The 26887-nt window shown below is 39.6% G+C and overlaps 1 protein-coding gene across 2 annotated transcripts in view; it reads left to right on the plus strand.

The window, feature by feature from the left end:
• Positions 1–6673: 6673 nt before the first annotated feature.
• The window catches only part of SNX7 (sorting nexin 7), an 83373-nt gene continuing 63159 nt past the window's right edge, over positions 6674–26887 (plus strand). Inside the window, exon 1 of one of the 2 annotated variants that reach the window (XM_054691849.1) lies at positions 6674–6707. Coding sequence is in view for 1 of the 2 variants with exons in the window: in XM_037498993.2 (XP_037354890.1) it covers positions 8689–8868 (180 nt within the window). In the remaining variant the exon portion in view is untranslated. Of the gene's footprint in view, positions 6708–8677; positions 8869–26887 lie in introns of those variants that run through there. The other variant, XM_037498993.2, reaches the window with a different exon arrangement.

Here is a 26887-nt window from a genome sequence, read left to right on the forward strand (position 1 = left end):
ATTTCCTCTGCAGTCATGGCCCATTGATGCACATTTCTTATTCACTAATATCTTCACAGTCTGTGTCCATCCTGAAAAGTCCATCAGCATACTTTTTCCTGAAGCTCCCTTTTCACCATTTTTCTAATGTTTCCTTCCAAGTCCTTGACCATCAAACCAAACCATTTGAAACTATCCATGAATTAATATAGTCATTTACTTCTGGCTATTTTCACACTCCAGACATAGTGGACAATCAAATGTCACACTCGAAGTTCTGACCATTTGGAGGATTTTCTGTCACCGCTGTTTTTGGGTTTGTCCTTGAGTGATGCTATAGAATCAGCTGCACTTTCAATTTTCATATTATGAAAATTCATCTATAAGCCAGGCTCAAGGTTAGTCTTTTTCAGTCAGCTGGTTGTAAGGACATTCCCAGAATTCCATTTTATAGGTGTATGTGCTGGGATCATCACTGCTACCAATTCTATCACGTTTGAAGTTCAGTCAGGAGATAGAACCAAGGTCATTTGAATGGGGAATATTTATTAACTGAGGGCTGAAACAAGGAAGAATTATTTTGTGAGGATCAGAAAAACTGTTCTAAATGATATGAAAATAAAAGGTATAAAATGTAAATACTGTTTTTAAGACAGAGAAAAGATTCCAAGGAAAAGCCTTTCCCTGTTATGGTTTAAATCCAGATGTCGGGGCTCTCCAGTGGTGCAAGGGGTTAAGCACCGCACTATGAAGCACTCCACAGCCTCTGCAGCACCAGTTCGATCCCCAGCCAGACAGGGAGAAATCCACATGGTGAGGCAGACCTCTCCTGTCTTGCCCGCTGCTCCCCTCAACAATGTATTTCAGTCAGTCTGCCTGTTCTGTTACCTGCTCTGTCTCTGGTGGATCTTCTCACCTCCCGCATCTCTAGCCTATACCCCAGCTCTTGTATGCATAAATAAATAAATCTTTTAAAGTAAATAAATAAATCCAGATGTCTTTGGAGTGAGTACCACCTTAAGTTCCTGAATGGTGGAGAAATCAGTGAAGGACCTCATTGGTGACACCGGGAAATCTTTCCTCTGGGAGGTGCTCTAATTTAAAACTTATTAGGGCCTCCTTGGTGGTATAGGGGTTAAGTCTCAGCTGTATCACCTTGATAGCCTGAGTTCAATTCCCAGCCAGGGAGCTAGCCCACGTATGGGGCAACAGACCTCTCTAGTTTCACCTGTTGCTCCCCATAACAATTTATGTCAGTAGATCTGCCTGTTCTGCTCCTCAATCTCTCTGTGGTTTTATATCATGGCCACACTCTCTGAAATGAGTTGAGACATTGTGTGTGGAGTTAGGGGGGCAGGCACTCACATGCACATGCACACATGTGTTGTGCCAGAGATTCCAGGTAAATATCACTAATTCAGGAAAACGTGCAGTCTTTTGATTTATGACTTCCTGGACTATGTATAGGTTTTGGGGGGAATTTATCTTTCCCATATGGAGCCTTGTAACAGAGTAATTCCCATGGAAGGGGGGTTCAGGTTCCCTGCCATACCCTACAAAAGGGAAGAACTGAACAGGGAGGAGAAGCTCTAGAAAACTGGGAGAAGTAAGGAAGGAGATCAAGAAGAGGACCTAAAGGAGGCATGTGGAGAGAAGAGATGTGAAGAAGCTGTGCTTGCTTGACCTTGGACTTGTACAAAGGACTTGGGGGACATGGAGGAGGCACTTGAAAGAGATGTAGGTGAGAGAATCATGGTGAGGCTGACAGTGGCAGCCTTTATCTTTATATGGTTTTTCATTTTTCTCCTTTCCTTCTAGATTTGCCTGGCTCCTTCTGTCCCTTTTCAATGGGTCTCCACCAGAAGGTGCCTTAGACTTCTGACAAGCTTTTGGGACTCAGTGGTCTTGCTTTGGGCCAACCCTGTTTTGTGGGCATTTATCCATGAACAGATGGGTAACTTTGGATGATTAATTGGAAACTATTTTAACTATATTCTTTCTCTCCTTTTTATTGCACACTAATTGCATTAAAATTATTTTCTACTAAAAGTCTTATGCACTAAAGTATGTTTTCTTGATGCAGTGAATGACAACACATTTAGAGCAGCAGTTTGGGAGGTCCCAGGGTACCCCTCCTTCTGCCCTGTAACATCCTGACATAATTCAAAAGAGTTTTAGTGTTGAGTGAATATCTTACATTTTACACTTCCGTTATTCCTTCCTGATCATTCAAGCTTTTAGATTATTGAGGCCAAACCTTCCAGTCCACCCTGAGGGCAGTCAGAGTATCAGCTCAAATGTTTAGTCTCATTCTCTTAAAATTACTTTGTTTCTTGCACCTAGAAGTTAATTACTTTCTTTACAAGCTCAGTCAAACATTAAAAGGAGTGTTGTTATACTTGATGGGGGTTTATAATGGGAGGATTTTAGAATTATCTATTCTCCTAAATTCTAGTTATAAGAAATCCCAAATATCCTTATGAATCCTCTTTTTTAAAAGATAACATATAATACTTTTTTCAATGAGCAGTAAATTATTTACACTTACATTTAATTTGGGCAAGTTACTAAACATCTCTGCTTATCATTTTCCTCATCTGTAATCTGGGAATGCTAAAAATAGCAGCTACATCATAAGGTGTTTGCAAGATGTAAATGAATGAACACATAAAATATACTTATGAAATTATCTGACTCAAATTCACCACCAATTAGCTATTCCCAATAATATTATTGATGAGTCAGTGGAAATAATGATGTTCTCTGGGGCCTATGACAAATTCTGAAACATTATAAAGTTTTAAAGCAGGGGCCTCTCTGTTGGCGCAAGGGGTTAAGCACCACACTATGAAGCAATCCGCCGCCTCTGCAGCACGAGTTCGATCCCCGGCCAGGGAGCAACCCATATGGCATAGCAGACCTCTCCTGCCTCACCCACTGCACCCCTCAGCAGTGTGTTTCAGTCAGTCTGCCAGTTCTGTTTCCCACTTTGTCTCTGGTGAATCTTCTCACCCCCCGCATCTCTGGCCTGTACCCCAGCTCTTGTATGCATAAAGAAATAAATCTTAAAAAAATACAAAAAAATAAAGTTTTAAAGCAAAATATGCCCTCTTTTCCACACTTAACAAACCAGCAAAGCTTTGATTTGTTACAGAGTTCTGGCAAGGATCAAATATTTAGACATGGGACATCAGAATGTCCTGAAGAGTTCATCATGAAACAGGTACTATATTATTTTAAAAATCATTAAATTGGGTAAGCCTTCAGCATACCATATGGTCATGGAAACGGAATATATGAAAATGGTCCCCAAAGCATTATTGTATCAGCATTTGTCTCTCCAGATAGGAGTGATCATAGGGAGTACCACAAAATATTCAAAATATTCAAAACCAGTTTGCGGGCCTCCCTGGTGGCGCAGCGGTTGAGTGCCGGGTTGTGAAGCTGCCCGCAGCCTCTGCAGCGCCGGTTCGATCCCCGGCTGCTCCCGGGCCACTGGAGGAGGATCCCACATGGTGCGCAGACCTCTCCTGCCGCCCGCTGCTCCCCTCAGCAGTGTACTTCGGTCCTTCTGCCTGCTCTGCTCCCCGCTCTGGCTCTGGTGAATTCTCTCACCTTCCCGCGCTTCTGACTGTACCCAGTGCTTGTATAAATAAAATAAAATAAATAAATAAATAAAAAATAAATCTTAAAAAAAAAAAAAAAAAAACAGTTTGCACATAGTCCTTTATGATGTGCGGGGATCATCTAGAAGTACACTGTTGTGGGAAAGGGCAATAAAAAAGAGAAATCCGGGCCTCCCCAGTGGCACAGCGGTTGAGCACTGGGTTGTGAAGCTGCCCGCAGCCTCTGCAGCGCTGGTTCATCCCCGGCTGCTCCCGGGCCACCGGAGGAGGGTCCCACATGGCGCGCAGACCTCTCTTGCCGCCCGCTGCTCCCCTCAGCAGTGTACTTCGGTCCTTCTGCCTGTTCTGCTCCCCGCTCTGGCTCTGGTGAATTCTCTCACCCTCCTGTGCTTCTGACTGTACCCAGTGCTTGTATAAATAAATAAGTAAATCTTAAAAAAAAAAAAAAAAAAAAAAAGAAAGAAAGAAAAAGAGAAATCCTCTCCACAGTACATAACTGCCCACTTTGCAGGAGTGATAGACTAGGGTGAGTATTCTACATTGTCTCAAGGACAAGGGCTAGAGATTGCAATTGATGTGACTCAGAAGAAACATCTAGCGGTAGCACCTAGGAGTTAAGCAGGTTTGGGTCAATGTATATGATGGGCTCCTTGCATTAATCCTAGAATAAAAGCACATTTTTGGTCCATGGCAATGCTTTCCAAAAAGCTCCACCTGGTGAATTTATATGATCAGATAGAAGTTTAATAAGAATTCTTTTTCTATAAATGCTAATGCTACTTCTCTCTCAGTTCTTGTTCCATGGCCTCACATATCAAGCAACCGAGGTGTTAACATAGTTAATATATTCATGGCTTGAATGTAGCCCAAATAGAATAGACACAACTTTTGTTGGAGGTGGAGAAGTTTATTGCTTGTACAGGTAGTGAAGGAAAAAGAATGTGAATGCCCCACTGACTGCCTCTCTGGGTAAGAGCTGGAAAAGGGGGGCCTCCCTGGTGGCTCAGGGGTTAAGTGTCAGCACTATCAAGCTATCACCAATCACTGCAGCATGAGTTTCATTCCCACCCAGGGAGCTAACCCACATGGCACAGCAGACCTCTCCTGTCTCACCAGCTACTCCCCTCAGCAGTGTATTTCAGTAGATCCACCTGTTCTGCTCCCCACTCTGTTTCTGGTGAATCCTCTCATCCCCTTTACCTCTGGCTTACACCCCAGTTCTTGTATGCATAAATAAATAAAAATTTTAAAAATCTTTTTAGAAAGAAGCTAGGAAGGGTTTTAAAAGAAAAGGAGAGTAAGAGAAGATGAGGGAGTCTTGGCTGGGTGTCGGAGATATTGGCAGCCCTGCTCATCTGAGTATGAGCAGAAAAGTGCATGCTTCTCCATCTCATATTCAGAAAATGGCAGCTCAATTTCTCCTCTAGGGGGGCTTTTAGTATGTTAATGAGACTGATGTGAATTTCAGCTCCAGAAGGAAGCAACTATGGATGCCATGGATTCTTTATGGACTAATGGGCTGTTTAAACTGAATAGGGATGGTTGCAAACTGGTTATCAAAATAAATTGTTTTTGTTAGGCATTTTTACCCCTGAGTAAAGCAAACTGGGGGTAGGGGTGAGGGGCTAGTCAGAGACATCATTGTCCAAGAGCAAATCAGAAGGGGACTCAAATGCCCTTAAGGAGTCCATTTAACATACATTAATCAAATAGTATGCTTTCAGCAAATCAACCTTGCATCCTAACCTCCTGCTGAGAGTTAGCAATTGGTATCCTTAATTAACTCTTGGCTTCCTGGATTCTGAGGCCCTACAATTAACTGTCTTAATCATTTGTTACCTGGTCCTTTGAGGTACTGCCTCCACAACTGTCGTGGGAGGGCTATGTGTCTGCATTGGCTCAACAACATGGACTTCCCCCTCTGTAAAGGGGAACCAGTTCTCACAAGGCTAAGAACTCAACTTGCCATAGCAGCAACTGTCAGGGGCCTGCTTGCCACACAATCTGGAGGAAACCATGATTTATACTGTGACAGGCAGTAGGATAAGCACCCAGTAGGTTTCTAGTGGCCAGAGACCCCAGACCAAATTCAGATTCAGAGAAAACATCTGCTGGCCAAGAAGAAAGCAATAATGAGAAAAAACAACAGCTGGAAATGAAGCAAGAGACTTTGGCAATGCCTGATGAAGCCAGAAAGAATATATAAAGTAGCCTAATAAACTATCTCACCAGTATCTCCTTGGAGATCCCCTCCCCTGAGGGGGTTGTACTCTACTCTCCTTCCCCTAATAAATTCCTAACTTCTTTACATCACTCTGAGTTTCTTGCTGATGTTCCTTACTGATAGCGGTGGTAGCTCACTTCATACTTTGAAGTTTGAGCTTCCAAGAATTCATTTAGGCAGGTTTGTGAACCTTCCAGTGTTTCAACACTTTGTGGAAAAGACATATTGAGTTTGCTCTTCTGCTCAGCAAGTTTCCCCCAGCATGACAATTTATGAGTTTACTAATTGGTATTTTCCATCATATTTTGTACACACCATTATAAAAAGACAGTTCAATCATGTTCCAGCAAAAGGCACAAAGGGGTGACTTACCTTAGCTTGAATTCCACTAAATGGCACATTAAAGACTTGGTTTTGGTCTCAGCAGGTCCCACTGGGAATGTGTGGGGCTGGGGGAGAGGGAACTTTTTGGATAGATATATATTCTCAGAATCAAAAATAATACACTATTCTTTTATAATAAGAACCAGAAATCAAGGGACAGGAATGGGTGGGGCTCCTCTTGATATTATAATTGTACTTATTTGGACTCTGTTGGTTTAAAGATTTTAGTACCCAAAGAATAATTTTTTACTAATGAACACAATTTTGATCCCATTTAATGGGAAGCTGAGACTGCTAACGTGCAATGTAGATTTTTCATGGTAATGAGTAAGCAGGTTGGTGATTAAGCTAAAAAGGTAGTCCAAAAGTTACAAAATATTAACCAGATTACAGTGAAATTACAGGCAGAATAGACTTGGATCTGTATCAATAATGAGTAGCCTTGGGTTTTCTCCCTTTGGGGACTGTATTCCCAGGTGCTTGAGGAAAAGAATGTAAGTAAACAAAATTATTTCTTTTGGGTAGTCAAAATTATTACTTTTGGGTGATTTCTAGTAGAAGTAAATTTTTTCTTCATTTGCCTGACCAGCATCAATATAGCTTTTCTATGTCTAGAAAATTCTCTACTTTAGGCAGCTCTGTGCACTTGGTGAAGTGGGCCAAGCAGATCTGCTCTCTGGGGGTTCAAAACTAAAATTATTAACACAGGAAACAGGAATGCATGTCATTTTGTGGGAGTAAAAGCTGTGGCAGTTATCAAAGCGGCTGTGCTACCAATACTGATGATCACAGAGGAGACACAGGCAGTGGTGTCTGCACATGATTTTTCTGTGGCACAGTTTCGATTGTGGTGTAGTCTTGGTTTGCTCTGCCCATTTTCTGCATGTGTTTCCTATGCTTTCTGGCATTTCTGTGAATCACATTATCCTTAAGAATTTCCTGGTTCAGATGACAATTCGAAAACCTCAGCAAGATGAACTTAGAGACAAAAAAAATCTTTTAATAACTTGTATTCCTTATGGATCTTAGCAGAAAGCTTTTTAAAGTGAGTGCACCTGATATTGTGTTGTATTAATAAACAATGTGATCCCAAACCTTAAAAGGTTGTACTTTACTAAGGAATGTAAAGCACTTATCTGTAAGAAATACAGTCTATAAGATAGAATAAAATTAATGCTAAATTAGGAAATTTAAATTGGAAAGTCTTTCTCAAAGAGATAGGACAACAGCTAATTCCTGGGTAGGAGATGACATTTGGTACAAACCATAAAGCACAGGAAGGAGACTTCCTATTCCTGGTGTAGGAAGACCAGCATGACTGAAAAATTCATGTATGCACCAAAATCGATGGAAGCTACATTGGAGTACTCAGGAGGGCACACATAAGGCCATATTCTCTAATCAGACACAGAGAAATTCTCTGTTTCCATGCTCCATAGATACAGATCTTCTACTATTTTTAAAAATTCATTTAAAAATTGGCTACATATTTTTCCAAAAGAGGCTTTTGAAATCAAGTCTTCCTTAGTCTTCTCCCTAGTTATGCAAACTTCTTATACATTACTTCCAGGCCTGATGGGAGAAAAGAGCTTGGGGTGAAAAGAGTAAGAAAACATGAGGATAGTTTAAGAATCTCTAAGTTTGCTTTCAACTATCATTATTTTTGGAATGTAGATTTTTTGTTATTTTTAAGCAGTGAACAGCTAATTAATTAGTTTTGCATTGGCGTTTATTTCTTGCTGGCAACGTCTAGTCCTGCTCCGTGTCCTCAGTTCTTGGTAAGCCTCTTGCTCATTAACTTCAGGAAGACTTCCAGAAGTAAAGGTACATTTGAAAGTGGCTGAAAGTAGCTTTTAAATCTAACTCCTCTGGTTTAACAGTGAAATGACCACAGAGTCCGGTCCCTGGGTTAAAAATCAATGACAAAGCAAAGGAGCTTTTCACGTCTTTCACTTTTGCATTAACCTTTAGTCGAACACACACTGGAAAACCCAGAAGGAAGGTAACCATTAAAATACAGGAAATACAGTATTGGCTTTTCCTCTTGGCGGGATGGGTGGGCTCGGCTGCCTTCCAATCCCCGCAGTGAACCCCGCTCCCCCAGCCCCCCCAAGTTCAAGGATCTCTGCTGCTGCTGCTTCCCAGACCCCTGTCCCCTGGAAACTGTCCGCAGCCCTCCAGCCAGAGCCAGAGCCAGGCCAGTGCGGGGACGCCCTGCTCCTACCTCCCAGCGCCCCACTCTCCCCCAAGGGACTGCCCCTCCCTGCACCCCACCCGGAGCCCGCGCGTCCCCAGCAGGCCCAGGCCAGGTGGCGAAGAGCGGGCCCCGCGCTCGCGCCGGCAGTTCCGCGTCTGCGCAGCGGGCCAGGGGCTGGAGCTGGGCCGGCCGGGGAGGCGCAGGATGCGCGGGAGCCAATGGGCACGCTCGGGGGAGCCGGGCTGGCGGCGGCGGCGGGCCGGGCGCGCACTCTCGGGATGGAGGGCGAGCGCCGGGCATCTCAGGCGCGCTCCTCCGGGCTCCCGGCTGGGGGCGCCGGCGGGGAGAGCCCCGGGGGAGGCGCCCCCCTCCCGGGCGGCAGCGGCTGCCCCGTCCTGCTGCAGGCCGAGGTGCTGGACCTGGACGAGGACGAGGAGGACCTGGAGGTGTTCAGCAAGGTGAGGGCGGCGGCGCGTCCCGGGAAAGTTCCAAGTCAACTCGGGGAGTTGGCCCCGCCGTGCAGGAGCCGCCTCTGCGCGCTCGCGGGGCGGGTGGAGGCTCCGAGCTGGAGGTGGGTGCGGTCTCCCCCGATTGCCCGAGCCCGCCGGGCAGCTCGCCGCGCCCCGGGCTGCGTGCGGGCGGGGCCCTGACCCGCAGCCGCTCCCTCCTTGGCACTTTGACCTTCCGCTCCGCAGAGCTGGGGCTTCGTGGAGTTTGCAAAGTTGTGATTCTCCCCACCTCCCGCACCCCGCACCCCCTTTCACCTCTTCTCTGGCGCGACATCTCTGGACGGAGCCCAAAGCGCGGAGCCTGGTGGCCCGAAGTACCCCCGACCCTAGCAGCAGCTTTTCGGGAGCAGCCGGCGCTGAACTCTGGGAGAGGGATCCCCGAGGCTAGAAAATCATTCTTAGTGTTGTGGTTATGGGCTTGAGACTTGGGTGACCCCCGAGATGTGTCTCCACTCCAGTCCATTGGGAATGGGTGGGAGAGATTTCCCTTTTCAGGAGAAAAATGCTCGCGTGTCTAACAGGAAGCTCTTCTGCAGCAGAGCTATGGATTTTTCAAGAGTCAGCTCCTGCCTCCCAGCCCCCCAGCTCCTCAGCCCCCCAGCCCACTGGGACCAGATGCCCCTTGTAACTTGTTATAGTTGGCGGGAAATTGACTCGGGTTAGTGGTGGGCGTAGACCATGGTGCGTGTAAATTGGTGGTTGTAATTTCTTAAAGGATTTCGGTAAAGAAAAACACCTTTCTTGCAGGCAGCTGAATGTCACTACTGTTTCTCAGGTTGCAGCTGCTAGAAGACTTGAGATAAGCGCATTGTATTAATTACTGAAAAGACTGCAGTAGGTACATGTTACCTTGAGGTATTAGATAAAGCGGGACACTTAAGTTCTGCATTATCCTGGAAGTTACAAAGTGAGCAAGCATACTATGATCCCACGAAGAACCACCTTCGCCCCCCCCCCACCCCACCCCCTTTTTTTTAGGATTAAATGAAATGGCAGGCACAGTTGTATTCTGGATGGTGTGTCTCAGTTTTGTGCTCTTGATAAAGTTACTTGATCTGTCAATGGATTAAATAGTAAAACAGTGGAATCATATAGTTTATATTTGCTTGTAAAAAGTTGACACTGACTTTGCATATTCTGCGCACACTTTATGTTCAGATCAAGTGCAATTGGCCAGTTTTTCTCTACCTTACCATTAATCCGTGACTATTGGTGTATGGACTCTGCATTGTGAGGCTTCCACTGTGGGAGATGGGAGGGTTGGGAGTGGCAATTGTCTATCAGAATCATCTGGGATTATTTTAAATTTGTCAGATGGTTTCTCTTTCCCCAGATTCTGAGTGCCCCAGCCCCCTCTGCAGAATCAGAATTTGAATGAGTTTCAGGGGTAGATCTAAGGTGAAGTTAATGACATTTAAACTTCAGAGCTCTTTAATTTAGCCCTCTGGGAAGGTTGGGGTTACTGGGAGTTGTAGGTGTTCCCAGTATCCCAGCTGCTCGCAGATGGGAAGGGAATGGAGTTTGCAACCTCGGATATTTCTACTTAAGCACTTATGGCCTACAGCTATCTCAGAAGAAAGGCATCTAGATCTCCATGGTTTCAGTCATTTGTTGAGATTTCTTTCCTCATTTTAAATTCAGTTTTCCACATTTCCACATACTGCTTGTATTTGTAATTTTGCATTTTTAAAATGTAAACTTTAACCCACACACCTGGATCCACTCAGCTTGTTGGTTCTAAGGGTGCAGGACACCACTTATAAGTGGTTCAGAACCACTTATGTAGAACCGGCCACATAGATTTAAGTAAAATGTGACATTCACTAAAGTCTGAAACAAATACTTGGAAAAAGTTTTAGCTAACTACCTGTTTATGTTTTTGTAAGTTGCATATTTCAACCAATAGTCACAGTTAAAACAAGCAAACTGAAAGTCCTCTCTGGCCTGCTCTCTCCACTCTCCTATCCTCTACTCATCTGTCAAGTCTAAGGCTCCCTAGCCTAGGACCATATGGACAGTGGCTTCTCATGGACACCATTGTTCCCTTGAGTACTTTGACTTCAACTACTTTCATGTTCAGTTTATATTTACATTTGTAATCCCCTATTACCTTAGATTGTTTATGAATAAATACATATTGCCTCCCTCCAGAAGCTTTTCAAAGAGGAGAATTGGTGGTTTATTATGGTTTCTTTTCTTCCCACAACATATTACAAGTACTTGACAAGTACATGTTAAATATGACTGGGTAAGATGCTTTGTTAAGTATACTTTAGACAAAAGAAATGCAAGATTTAGATCTTACTATCACAGCTTTGGAGTTCAGGTGACAGAAACTGTAACTGGCAATATAAATTAAAAGAGATAGTGGGCCTCCCTGGTGGTGCAAGGGGTTAAGCACCGCACTATGAAGCAATCTGCAGCCTCTATAGCACGAGTGACTCCCGTGGTGCAGCAGACCTCTCCTGTCTCGCCCACTGCTCCCCTCAGCAGTGTATTTCATCAGTCTGCCTGTTCTGTTCCCCGCTCTGTCTCTGGTGAATCCACTCACCCTCCCGCACATCTGGCCTGTACCCCAGTTCTTGTATAAATAAATAAATAAATCTTTAAAAAAAAGAAAAGAAATAGGTCACAGTTAAGTTGAGATGTTTTAACTGGTATTCAAAATGTGATAGCTTTTCTTTTTAGTCTTTTTAAAGATATTTAGGACCATAAAGTGAGATCTGTATCACCTAAGGTAATCAGGGAATTTACAGACATAAATTAACTTCATTGGCACTAGTCATCTTTGAGAAGTCATGGACTTCAGACGTAGTAGCTCCAAACTAGGAGACAGGTAAGCATTCCTTTTAAAAATAACTGGTGAAAAGGGTATTTTGGAAGCTTAGACAAGCAGGCTTAATTTCAGTCTCCAATGAAGCTATAAAAGCTGTTAAACTACTATGTTGTTTATAAACATCTTGAAAAGAGGTGAACATGTTTCATAAGAATGATAGAAACTAGGATTGTTTTAATGGTAAATCGGAAATATAACAATGAACATGTTTATTTGATCAAGGGTTTAAGGGATTACCCATATTTTTTGTGAAAAAGATTATTTTCAAAAGAGTAATAGGATATAGTTATTGTGCTATACCGCTCCTATATATATATATATATATAAAATCTGTCATTTTCCATGGAGGGACCTAGTTATAGTCTTCAACACTTTATCAAATATTGAGAAATTATTGGAAGTCTGGTTATTACTTTTTCACATTGTTCTCTGAATCTTTATTTGGTTTCCATCCTGTGCCTGTATCAATCACGGTCCTGGTAATAAGAATTCTCAATTATTTAAATGAAGAGATTTTGATGCAGAACTGCTTATAGGCTTTGTGGCAGGGTTCAGGATTAAACAAGGGATATTCAGGCACTTAAACTGGCAGTAGCAAAAGCCATTATCACCCCCAGCTTTAAAGGAAAGAGAAGTAGAAGTCATCTTGCTAGAACCCAGTGAGAGCTGGAGCTATGGGGAAAGGGTCACTTTCATGTGAGCTAAAAAGTTACATAGTAATGTGATGTAGTTAGAAATGTGTCACATGGTGCAGGGAGGAAACAGGGGGTATATTCTCTGAGCCCCTGGTTCTTGGATCTCCTGCTTGTGACCCCTACAGGACAAGCTACTAAGGTCAGAGAGGGGAGCAGAACAGGCAGACTGATGAAGTACACTGCTGAGGGGAGCAGCGGGCGCGGCAGGAGAGGTCTTTTGCGCCATGTGGGACCCTCGCCTGTGGCCGGGGATCGAACCAGTGCTGCAGAGGCTTTGGGCATCTTCGCAGCCCAGTACTCAACCGCTGTGCCACCAGTGGAGGCCCTATCCCATATGCTCTTCTAAAGTGTGATCTGCCACCTTCCGTGAAGAGTGGGATCTATGCCCTTCTGCTTGAATCTGGGTGCAGTTGAGACTGCTTTGACCAATAGGGTATGGTGGAAGTGATGTTTTGCAGCATCCAGGGCTAGATCATAAAAAGAAATGCAGACTTGCTTTGAGCAGTGGAATGTTGTGTTTTTTCTCAGACTTGTAACCTAAGTCCCCCATGCTGCAAGGAAGCCCAGGTTACCTCGGAGACCACATGTAAATGCTCAGATTCACTGCTGGCTAGCGAGTGATAATATGTACAGTTTTTCTTGCTATCTGAAAGTAGAATGATCCTATTGGTATGATTTGGTAAATTACCTTTTGGGTCTGTGAACACTCCAAAAATTCTCCACGTAAGTTAATAGTAGTAGTGTTAATATACAAAAAGGCTATGATGGTAGAGAGTGAAGTTTCTAGTGAAAACAACATAAGTGGTCCTAGATTTTCCCAATTTTTCTTTGCCTTACTGGTTCTTTTATTTTTTGAAATGGTTTTGTTTAAAAGATGTATGTATTTATGCATACAAGAGCTGGGGTGTAGGCCAGAGGTGCGGAGAGGTGAGAGGATTCACCAGAGACAGAGTGGGGAACAGAACAGGCGGATTGACTGAAATACACTGCTGAGGGGAGCAGCGGGCAAGTCCTGAGAGGTCTGCTGCACCATGTGGGCAGCTCCCCGGCTGCGGATAGCTTCATAGGTTGGGTCTCAACCCCTTGCATGACCAAGGAGGCCCGGTTCCTCTTTTTTTTTTAACCACCAAAATAGTAAGACCTATTGAAGCAGCATCGGGATATAGTTCAGGAAAAGGGGAACATGAGACCTGCTTGCAGCTTTCTAGATTTTAAGTGAGTTAAACAATTGAGAATGTATTCACACATATTCTGCATATGTGTGCATGCACACATTATATACACACATACACATTCATATATGCACACATATATATGAGTGTACAGTGTGTGTTTTATATATTTCAGTCTAGATTACCAAGTAGGAAACCATTATTCATTTAAGGATAGCTCGTGAGAAGCCATAGCTCAAGCTAAAAATAAAATAATTGGTTTTTTAGTTCTGTACTACTCAAACTGTCTAGCTGCAGGTGGCTATTTCTGCTTAAATGTAAATTATTAAAATTAGATACCTTTGAAGTTCAGTTCCCAGACACATTGCAAGGGCACAAAAGTCACTAGTGACTGCCATGCTAGACAGACAGATATAGAACATGCCCTGCATTGCAGTTCTTTTTGGCTAGCAGGAGCCTCCTAGAGAAGGAGGGGGTGAGGGAAGAGGAAGATGAAAAGCCCTCAAGTTCTTATGAGTCGAATATATGGTCATGAATAGAATTAAAACAATAAGGAAATTTCAGAATTAGCATGTGAGCCCTTGTGAAGGAACTCTGTACAACATTCATAGTGTTCAGTGGCTAAAAGATCTGTATACAAATGACAAACCATTGAATTTAAGCAAACACCATCTTTTCAAGGTCACTGTGGAGTATTGAATTGTAATCTGAACTGTCCATGCCACTTCTGAAGTTCCATTCCATCCTCTGTGTTAAAGAAGTGACAGTCAGTGTCAGACGATGGGAAAGGGATTGTCTTTCTCATGTGCAGGTGTCAGTGTCCTGTAATTGATTCTTTGGAATACCGATGAGATAGACCTTGAGGGCTAGTCTGGCCTCAGCAGAGAAGGCTGGAGTACATCAGCAGTCTCTTCCCTTGCCGCAGGCAGTGGGGAGGCCTGTAGTAGCAACAGTCATGCCGTGTTTTGCCAACCTGAAGGAGAATGGTATGTTCTGGTAACAGAAAGGCTGAGGAAGAACAAAAATTAGTTACATTTTTGAAAAAAAATGTAGGTTATTTTTATCACCAATTTTGTTTCAAAAAATTGTGGGTTAATTCTAGCGACAATTTTATGAAGGGTCATTACGCCCTGTGTAGATGGACTAAATTTAGACTTGACAGGCAAAACTAGAACCACTAGGTAAAAATATGTGGAGACAAATTTTAGATCAATTTAAGGAAGTTTTTTGGGTTTTTTTTTTTTTTTTTCCTAATTGAAGGTTCAAAAACAAAAGGGATTACTCAGCCTGGTCATGTATTCTGTCCCTCAAAGTGTTCTAGACAAACTGGATGACTAACTGTCCCAGGGGAGAGGCAGGCACAGCAGTGGAGCAGTCCCTTCCCACTAGTAAGAGACTGTTACAGATGGAATTGTGACTTACTAAATTTAACTACAAGAGCAGTGGAAAGTCTTAATTAGATGGTCCTACTCATCCCTTCAACTTAATCCCTAAATTGAACTGTGTTCCACCATTCTCTAATTCTTATATGTATCTTCCTATCCATTAAATTTTCCGTTTGGTTCTGTGCTAATGATGTGACAATTCCTCAGGTATCCAGGATAAAATAGTTTGTGTTATTGTCTGTTTATCCCGTTCATCCCTACATGCTTCAAAAGTCTCCTTTGGCTTTATCTGCTTATTGTCTCTAGTATTAGTGCCTTCTCCCATACCCACTGCTACAGAGTGTTTATAGGTAACTAACCTCTGAGGACTGTGAAAATGGTTTTATAAGGTCTTCATTCTTCTAATCTTCTGCCTCTAGTTTATCCTATGTACTTATGCAAATTGATGTGTCCAGAGTACACAGCTCTGATCTTATGTTAACAGACTCTCTCTTCTAGAGTCTTACTACTCAAAGAATGTTCCAGAAGTCTTATCACATCACCAGGGAACCTGTTTGAAATACAGTGAATCAGAATCTGCATTTTAACAGAATACCCCAGTGATTCATTCACACCTTACTATTTGAAAAGCCCTGATGTGGCAGCACTGTCTAGATTGTTCCACTTGCCTCTATGTGAGATTACTGCATATTTTTCTACTTTCATGTAATTGTTGTTGGGTCAACAAAACAAAATCATTTCCATTGTTCATGGTTCCTTTTAAGGCTGCCTCTTCCCTAAGACTGCTGTTCATTTCCCAGATAAAACAGTTTTTCTCTACTCTGTGCTCCCTAGAGTGTTTTGAATCTTATAATTTTTAATATATATTGCCTTATATTCAGAATATTTATTTTTACTCTTTAGACCTTCATTGCTTTCCTATCCCAAATAGATTAAACTCCTAAAAAGCAGAATAGTAGGAACTCTAAATATTTATCGAATAGGCACATTAATGAACGGCATGGCCTGTGGCTTCTTTTCTCTGTATATACCCTATTATCACAGTAATTTACTAATGATGTTTGTATTATATTGGCCTTTCCTATCTAAACCAAATAGATACTAAACCAAATAGAATTAAAACAAATTGGTCTTAATAAATGGGGAGTAGATGTTATTACCAGATTATACAGGGTGATGTTGATCATCAATCCTGGATAAAATCTCCTATTTAAGATTGTAGTAGAAGAAATAAACACAAAACATTAAAAAAAAACAAGGGAATCCCTTGGAGACCTTCTTTTACTTAGAAAATAAATCTTTTTAAGCTATTAGCACCTGTCTCATTCAGGGGTTGGTTACATGCAATAATTGAAGCCAACTCCATTAAGAAAGGAATGAAATGGTGAATATTAGGTGTCTGACAAAATAGATTTGAGGGCAGGAAATGCAGAAGCAGAAAGGAATGGGCACTGCAGAAACTATAACCAACATTACCAATATATTTGGAAAGGGATCATTTAGGCAAAACAGAAGAACATCCATGGGGCCCTATAGGAAAGGGAAGTACTGTTCTTTTATGCAGACAACAGTATTTCATTTATTTATCGCTCAATTGCAAAATTATTGCAAACAGTTTAGGGAAATGATGTTAAGAACACCAAATTTGAGTTTATTTTAGCCTTAAAAGTATATTCCATTCTGTCCTAATGGTGGAATTTTATTTTCCCATACTTAAAGTTCTGATAGGATGTTATGGTATAACCAATTACGCTCATTGCTATGGCTTTATACATGGCTAATGTGATCAAAAGGAACCAGATTCGACAGCTATGCAGTTTTAGTATTTAAACTTTATTTTATTCATGAACGTATTTGTTACCTGAACTTTTCCAAAGAGGGATCTAAGACTCAAAGTGAAACATTCTAAGATTTTAAGGTTTTCTCCATAAACAAGTGAAAAGTTCCATACTTTTACTATTCTTATACTATATAATAGAATGTATTTTATTCTGTTTGAAATGGAATATTAGATTAACTTTGGTACTGTATATCAATCATGCTGGTTATAGTGTTATCTGTAGTGTTAATAAACAAGGATGCAGTTACAGAGTCAAAAGTTGTAACAGATATATAAAAATTAGTAAACATACTTAGGGTAGAGCAGAAGATTAAACCAGTAGTTTTTAACATTGAAGCAAATAATTCTATCCTTTTTTTTTTTTTACTGTGAGAAATACTTTGCTATGACATACTTTTAAATTGTTTTAAACTAACTTTATTGAGGTATAAATTCTAGGTCATAAAAGTTACTCATTTGGGGTGATTTTTTAGTAAATTTACTGAGTTGTACTACCAGTTTTAGAACATTTTCATTTTCCCTCAAATATCTGTCATGTCATTTATAGATAATTTTTCCTCCCAGGGATTAGCAACCACTAATTTATTTTCTGTATCTTTAGATCAGTCATTTCAGTACTTTTCATCTGAATGGAATCATATCGTCTTCTGTGTCTGTGGTTTTTCTGTCAGCACCATATTTTTGAGATTGATTTTTGTTGTAATTTTATTCATTTTCTGATATAAGAAATCATTTTTAAAGTGAAAAATAGAATTCAATCATTTGAAATGAAATTTTAGGAGTTGAAATTTAACAGAATTTTAATTCTCTTAAGAATTAAAATGAAAACCTTATGTGTCACCAAAAACAAATGATACAATCTTAGTCTATAAATCTTCAAAATTAGAAAAAACTTTAATGTGTTCTTTTATATGGCTTACTTGATTAACAAGATTTTTCTTGTTACCTGTCAGCTGAGTGGAGTATAGTCCGGGCTTTCACTCCACTTTGTGTGTCTTCTTTTGAGGATCAAGACTGAGGAACTACCCCTACTCGAGGCATGCTATTCCTGTGGCATAGGGAAAAGAACATGAACACTGATGAAAACAGCAATCAATGTTCCCAGATCTGCCACATATGCCACTGTCCAGAGCAAGTCACTGATCGAATCCATTGCTCTGGGCAACTATTTTCTTTACATAAGGAGACACTGAAAGTCTTCTAACAGTTGACCTGTCATCAGCAGACAAGAGGTTCATGGGAGGAACCCTGCTGTCTCCCTTATGGTTTTGTGGCAAATGGCACAGAGTTTTGGGCAGATGGCATGCTGGCCTTTTCTGAATAAGGAAAACTAATTTTTTCTAAAGACTGTTAAAAACAGAGTGTTTTTCAATAGGCAAAAATTTACCCAAGTATAATTGAGGTAAGTGGAAAGGCATCAGTCATGATTGATAACCCCTGTTTGCCCAATGCTTATGAGTATGAGCATATAAATCCCTAAAAATCTCTGGTTGTGCAACAATGTCTTACTTTGGGATTTTCAGGTGTAAGATTCATTTATCATCGAATCTTACCTCTGTGTTTTCAAGAAATGTGAATACTTGCAGTTTGGACACAGATGAGTTTTGTTGGCTATACCTTCCTCCAAACCTGATCCTTTCTGGTCCTGCACATTCTAAGACCTTCCCTGCCTTAGACCATGTTGGTTCCCGTGACTGGAATTCTTTTCCTCAGTGTTTTTTGTGGTCAACTCCTTTTCACATTACCTCCATAAAGACAACTCCTCTAGTGGCTCTGTCAAAAGCATTCCTCTTGCTCCTTGCCTTAGCCCTTTAACCCAGCAACCCACACACTACTGTCTTTGGAACTTACTCCTTACTTATCAACATTTAATCATCTCTGCAATTATCTTTTTTAGTCTTTCTTTTTTTTTTTATTACCTATTACCCTCTCCCTCAACTTCACAAGCACATGCTTCCTGATAACAGGAGCCATGTGGGTTGTCACCCTGTGGTATCCCAGCCCAGTACCTGACACGTGGTTGACATTCAGTGGCCATTTGATAAGTGAAATAAAACTGCTACAGTAGGTGTTTCTTGTGTGTGCATATGAATGCGGTAGTGGTAGTGTGGTTGAGTCTGTGCTCTGATTTTGAGAGCATTGTTGTCATCTCCATAGCACAGGTTTATTTATCTGTAAAATGTAGACAATGTTCACTGTGTTGTTTCTATGAGGTTGTCGAGTCAATTAAAGGAAATGATGCAAGTATATGGTGTAGGCACAGTTCTTGGCACTTAGAAAACTCTTAAGTATTTGCTAATATGTAAGATTAGTGTTTTTAACTTGTTTTGAAAGTGTGGGGGGAAATTTAAGAGATACGATACTTTTCATTTGAATTAACTAAAGCATGTGCTTTGCATTTATTGTTGTTACAAGAATCTTACCGTTGTTACCATTATCCTCTTCAGTGGTACATTATGCATGTGGCTTTCCCCCTTTGAATGAGTCATTATGTTACAGGGCCACCTCAAAAGGAAATGGAATGGTTTGAGTGTGAATCCTCATCTCTTAGCTAGAAAAATAACTTAGAACAAGACTCACCTGCAGCCACACAGAGGAAGGTTAGTACAAGGTTTGTTTACAAAGGGGAAAGGAAAAGATGGGGCACGTTGGAAAAAAGGAGAGAGAGATTAGTGGATGAATGCATCCTGCTGGTAACACTCTGAGCTGGCACCCCAAAGAACACAGCTCACATGTATTCAGTTTTATACCAAGCTTGGCTGCTTAACTCCTTAGTTCCCAGCAGTCTGCCCCTCTTCAGGAAACCAAGAATCATGGCAAATTCATGGCATGATGGGATTTGTAACCCTTGGCACCTGGGATCTCTTTGGCATGGCGGTGGGGACGGAGCCCATAAAACATTAGTGTGTGGAGTTCATTCAGGACATACTCTCCCCCCAACAATTACATGTGTCCCTACCAATCTATTTAGAAATACTAGGGTATAAGAATATTCTTAGTATACAGTTGCTTTATTGGCCATTAGTACTTCTGATATATTATAACCATATGTTAAGTCTCTTCAGAAATGTTCTGTAAGTTTGTTGGTTGGGCTAGATATCAACGCAATTCAGAATATCTACACAGTCAGCACTTTCTATTAGGGAGTAGTCTTAATTTGCTGTAGGCCAGAATCCATTTTAGTATTGCTTAATAAATATACTACTAACTGGTTGTACTCCTTAGAAGCCATTTCTTATTAATTCCTGAGTTGGGTCTGGAGTGTTACTCCCCATAGAACATACATTCAACCTCTGCAGTAGTTCTGGTTAGAATAATTATTTTTGCTGGCTTTCTCTGCTTCTAGGCAGTTATCACTAAATCCACAATAAGTGCTTAACTGAGGTTATGTTTCATATCTGTATCCAGTATCCAAAACTTATTTTTTCCAAAATTTTCTTCTCTTTTTCCCCACCCACCACATCCCTTATATCCCCATGGTTCTTTCTCCCTACCCAGCTACCCCCAAACCTCAGAAAACTCATTATGTCTATTGTGTCCTTTAGTTTTTACAGGTATTTTACTTCGTTGAATCATCTGCTATGTAAATATCTGATATTTGTCTTTGTCATTCTGACTTCTTTACTACACATTTTGCTAGCAATGGCAGCATTTTTGTCTTTGCATGTGTCTGAATAGTATTCCATTGTATCACAAACCACATTTTCTTGATCCAGTTGTCTATCGATGGAGATTTAGGTTGTTTCCCTGCCCTAGCTGTTGTAAGTAGTGCTGCATCCCAAAATTTATTTTCAGACAATTTCAGTTGTCCCTTGTGAATTTAACCTTCATGGTTTTAAATATCTTCGATGTGCAGTAATATTACATATTACTGAGGCACACATATAAACTGTAGCAATGGTTTGGAGGATACAGAGTACCGACCTTTGTCTTTTAACCTTCGCATTTTACCTGATTTATTTGTCCTTGCTTGCATGTGCAATAGCGTTCACTGTTGCAGTTAAACACATTAATGGTGAATGTGTGTGTATCTGTATATCTGAGTATATAATAATGGACCTAAAAATGCAAATGCTAAGAATCTGAAATGTACATATTTTCTCCTATATCTGCCAATGGTACTTTATTTGTATTTCTGTTATTTAAAAGTTTCATGAAAATCCTGAAAATATCAATGGACAATTTTCATAATCAAGAGTATAACTATTCTATCTGAACATACCTTTTTAAAACTTTTAAAATTATTTTTGCTATAAAATAAATTCATGTATACAAACGTATACCTGCCTATGTACTTTATCTGTTGCTAAATATTATACAACTCTCTGTGTAATATCTGTAGCATAAACAGGGGCAACAAACAACCTCTGGCCAAATATGATCAGCCTAATTTTTTACAAATGTAGTTTTGTTGGCATATAGCCAACTTACATATTGTCCATTACTGCTTTCACATTACAGTCAGATGGGTAATTGTGACAGAGACCAGATTACCTTAAATCCCAAATTTGCAGTCTAATCCTTCACAGGAAATATTTGCAGACCCCTGATAATAGAATATTACAATCTGTATATCTGCATCCACCACTCAACTTAAAATAAAACAACCCAAAATTTTACATTCCCCGTATGCCCCTCCTCAACTCTTTCTGTCTCCTTAAGATAATGAGAATTTTGTATTTATCATGTTTGTTTATTATAAAAGTTTATATATATGCAAATATTTTAAGGATTGATGCATATTTGGACTTTATAAGTTTAAGGACCTTTTAAAAATGATACCATCCTGTGTGATCCTTCTCTGATTTGCTTTTTTCCCTGCTAATTAGTTTATGTGATTTGTTCACTATTCTTGCAGTTACCATTGTGTCATTGCTGTGCAACATGTGGAAACTTGTATATACAAGTCTTAAGTATCCATTTTTCTGTTTCCAGTGTTCTGTTTCCATCAACAATGCCTTGAATGTGCTTGTAAGTCCTCAGATTTTGTGTACTAAAATAACTATATAGTAACTACAGAAATTGATTTATTCTTGCTTTAGATTTCTATTTAGTTTCATGGGATACTGTATAAAGTGACTACTCTCAGGGACCAGGATCATCATATCATATCTTGATGTACATCTGACTTAATGGCAATCAGGAGGTCAGATGTTGGGTCCTCTACTTAACAGCAATATAGTTGGAATGAGTAATTTTACCTCTGTATTTTCTTATCTAAAAATAGGAGATAAAGCGTAGCCTCACAATAGTATTGCTACCTGATTAAAAAAAAAGGGAGGGGGAAGAAGTAGAACATACTCTCTAGGGTTTTGTAAGATTTATTTAAGATAATTTCCATAATGCCTTCATGCAGCCAGTGTGTACATCATATTTATTATTGTCTTTTTATCATTTTGATTCTTTTTGATCCGAGGTGAAATATAGCCTCTCTGATGGATTACAAGTGTGAAACTGAATCTTAGAAAAGTGACCAAGTTTCACACAACTGATGTACATGAAAACGTAAATTAAGTTTAACCCTGCCTGACCACAGGAACGTTTTCCTCTTAATATACCACAGCCTTTTTTTCTACCAGAAGGAAAAAGTATATCAAAATTACATAAAAAATTTCTGTGGTCACTATATTAGCTTTGTGGTGGTATATACTGAGGAAGTTCAAGTACATTTGAGGCCATACTGCTGGAAAATAGAAAACACTAGAAACGAAAAATGAATGAATAAATTATGGTATATGCATACAAGGGTATATATTCTGCATGCACTGGAAATTATGTCAAACAAGATTAGGGTGTTGTATACCCATTTATAGAACATCACACAGGCTGGCTTTTCCCCCAATCACATTTTCAAGTTCCATGGAAGGCCTTTCTAATTTTTTATTATTATTATAAGCAGGCAGATTGGAAGGAGTTGTAAACCAAAACACAGCTGCTGAGTCTAAATTTAGGCCCATCAAGATGAGTGTCCCTCATAACGACATGGTTTCTCAAACTCTTTCCACTTTAAGTTGCTTTTTTACCAGATGTCTGTTGGTGTACGTGTTTCTTGTGCATCAGCAATTTTATTTGCATGGCCTTTTCATGCCAGTATTCTGATTTATCACACTTCTCACATTGATTTTTTCCCCCTCTACTTGTGAAAAGAAAATAGCTGTTTGTGCACAGATGGTAGATGCAATTTAGTATTATCAGAGTAATTCATGTTATATTTATGAGATGCTCCTGCGTGGCATTTTAGTGAGGGATATTAATGGAGGATACTCTTAGAGAGGTGACATCTCACCTTTTAACCTGCTGTTTTTTGGTGTTTATCTCTGGAATTACTCAAATATTGGCAAGCAGTTGTTTTAAATTTCAGCTATATATTTTATTTCTTTCAGTGGTGGAACTTTGGAACCATCTAATAGCACTAAAGACAGGAGGCAAAAATTGTTTTCAGAAATGACGAGTTTATTGGTAACCAGTTTAAAAGAAAAAATGAATGGTGCAAGGGTGGAATATTCCTTCTTTCCTACTCGTGTCCTTCCTTTTTTAATTGTATACAACTCTGTGTATAGACATACTGCTAGTTTGCCAAGGCTCCCATGGCCAAGCACCACAGATTAGGTGTCTGAAACAGAAATTCATTATCTCACTTCTGGAAGGTACAAGTCTGAAATTAAGGTGTTAGCAGGATTGGCTCTTTCTGAGGGCTGTGAAAGAAGGAACTGTTCCAGCCATTTCAACATGGCGTAGAGATGGTCATGCCTCCCTGTGTCCCTTAACATGGTCTTCCCTCTGCAATGTCTCTGTGCCCTTTTTATAAGAACACTGGTCATACTGCATTAGGCCTTATTCCAGTGACTGCATTGTTTTGTTTTGTTTTGTTTTGTTTTGTTTTTTTTCCAGTGACTGCACTGTAACTTGATTACCTGTATAGAGACCCTATCTCTAAATAAAGTTATATTCTGAGGACCTGGGCTTAGGACTTTAGCATATTTGAGGAAGACACAGTTCAACCCATAACATATCCTGACAATAAACCAAAATTATCAACAACAAAAAAAAAAAAGCCTTGCATTTAATTTGAAAGTGAGTTTGCAGTAAATTTCAATATCATGTTAATAATTCTAATGTCCATTTATTTCAGCAAAATAACAAGTAATTTTATAGTGGATGTGTTGTTGGTTTGGAGTAAGGATAAAAGATAGTAATTCTTGAGTATTTAACTTCTCTGTTACATAAATTAAAATCTCAGCCTGAAATCATCCCAACATTTTTTGTTGCATAAAAGAGAGAGAGAGAGAAAGAGAGAGAGAGAGAGAGAGTTTATTTTCATTATGCAAGGTATTGGAAAAGGTATTCAGTATTATTTACGAAGTAGAGATTTACTACATAGATGATCAGCCTTTTGCTTTAATCTCTTAAACAAAAAGATGTATTTTCGTGATGTAAAAGAGCATAAGATAATGGACATAAATCCAAATACTAAGAATGCATAAATGAGACAGAGTGCGACAGAACTAGCAGGAGAATGAGGCAAACATATTGTGGAAGGGAGACCTTTGTTCTGAAAGAACACATTTCAGTGATCTGTTACTCCTAAAAAGCATCAACCACAAAAGGTTATATGGAATTTTTGTTGTTGTTGTTAATTGCTTCTTTGGATCTTGTTAAACATTTATTTTCTTCACTTATTCCTGTCCAAATGTAAATCTTTTAACTATTGTCAGTATATTTTCTTTCCCTTTTTTAAGTGAATATAAAACACTTTGGATAGTCAGTGTTATTGAGGTTTTAAGAATGTTTTTGAGTGATTCATAGTAATTTCAATCCTTCTACTGAAATCTTGGATGTTGCTAAATTTCAGCCTGTAATTTTCTTCCTTTGCAGGATATTGAAGCGTATTTCTATGACACCACACTACACTCATTGGAATTGTGAGCCTTTGTAAATTCATGCAGATCTTTCCACTCTACAAAAGGATGCATTTTAAGTAGAAGAAATAGAATGCTAAATTATGTAGTAGGTAAAAGAAGTGGGTTGTGGTGAGTTAAGAGGTTGACAACAAAGAATGCCAAAGCACATGGTTGTATTCAATGTCAGTGAAATTTAAAAGTACATTTGCCCATCAAATTAAAGTTTGTCAGCTTAAAAAACTAGTATTTATATGAAATGGTTATTGAGAGACTTTTGTACATGCTAATTGCACATTTAGTTGGATCCTCTAAATTCTGTTTCTAATGGCTGCTTGGTATTCCATTGTGTTAGCATCTCATAATTTATTTTGACAAGCCCATTTTAATGTGATTTCAGACATCCTTTAAAATTTTCTATTTAACTGTGCAGCTTTGATGAATTTTTAAAAAAGTCAAATGTAATCCAGAGTCTTCTGCCAGAACGGTCTAGACAACTCTTTTTGCTTATCACAATAGTTCTACTGTCTCTGAAACATTGTGTACAGTGTTGACTAACAATTTCAACATTTTTTTCAAAATAATGTATGCTTATTTTAGAATATTTACAAATACAGAAACTCACATGGGAAAATATTAAGCTCAAATAGCAGTCCCAACATCTGGAATAACTTCTGTTAACTTTTTGTGTGTGTCACTTCTAAGTTTTAACATCTGCACTTTTCTTTCTTTGCTCTCCCCACACCAAAACTTTTTCTCCTGCCTTCTTGTCCCTATCATACACATATGTAAGTACACTTATACACAGTAGAATCTTATGTATACAAATTTTATAAACTGCAACTTTCTCTTAATAAAGTACTGTGAACCTTTGTTCAAGTTACTATATATTTTTCTAAAACATTAGCTTTAATCTCTTTTTTGTAGTCTAACATATGGATAGCCTTTAATGTATCTATCAATAAAGGCTTTTGTTGCAACCATTTGTTGCCTCTCTGTTTTGTGTATCTAATTAATCCAACTGTAATTTGTCTTCTAGTGCTTGATCCAATTTATGCCTGTATGTTCCTTTTAGAAGTCACTTTGTAATCACAATAATCTGAACCCTCTAATCTAAATAATCATTGATATTATTGTTGCTTCCTTTGTCTACCATAATTTTGTATTATTGCATTGAAGAGGATTACCAATTGCTATATGACAGTTCACCAACTAACTTTTTAAAATACAAGATTTATTTTATTTATTTATGCATAAAAGAACTGGTGTTGTAGTTCAGAGGTGCAGGGGGTGAGAGGATTTACCAGAGACACAGTAAGGAGCACAACAGGCGGATCTACTGAAATACACTGCTGAGGGGAGCAGCGGGCAAGACAAGAGAGGTCTCCTGTGCCATGTGGGTTAGCTCCCTGGCCAGGAATCGAACTCAGGCCACAGTGGCTGGCAATAGTGCTGAGATTTTAACCCCTGCGCCTCCAGGGAGGACCCTCATATAACTAACTTTTGTATGGATTTTTTTTTTTTTTGCAAAAAAAAAAGAGAGTTCATATTATGATTAAATCCTTTTCCATTTATAGTACCATAAGAAAGCACCCTTTCTTAAAATATCAGAATTTTGCTATATTATGCTTATTTGCATATATTACGCTTGATACATTTGGAAGTTGTGTTACTTTAGCCTTTGAACTGGAAGAGATTTTTGGAGATTTTCAAGTTCAACTCCTTAATTTAAGCTAGAAAGACTGAATTAATTGTTCAAGGTTACCTATTTAGTCAATGGTAGAGAGAGGACTAAAACCCATTTTTCACTGTCAACCAGAGAATTTTATTTAGTTCTCCTTTCATTTAAATTACTGTTTTTAGATCTTATTTCTTCCTTCATAGCATATGCCTATATTTTGGAAAAGTAAAGAAGTTTCCAAAGAATGGGTGCCTAGGAAGTCAGTTTTTAAAATCCTTCATATCTGAAATGACTTTGTTCTACTTAAAATTAGAATTTACCTGGCTGTATATTATAGAAGTCTGCATGGAAATATTTTCTTCCCAAGATTGTGAGATATTATTTTATTGTCTTTCAGTTTCCAGTGGTGTTACCATTGAATATGATGCCATTCTGATTTCTATGATTCCTATTGTATTTTA

Source organism: Talpa occidentalis, unplaced genomic scaffold (assembly GCF_014898055.3).
Source record: "Talpa occidentalis isolate TD23 unplaced genomic scaffold, MPIMG_talOcc4v2.1 talOcc4.9, whole genome shotgun sequence".
Lineage (NCBI taxonomy): Eukaryota > Metazoa > Chordata > Mammalia > Eulipotyphla > Talpidae > Talpa > Talpa occidentalis.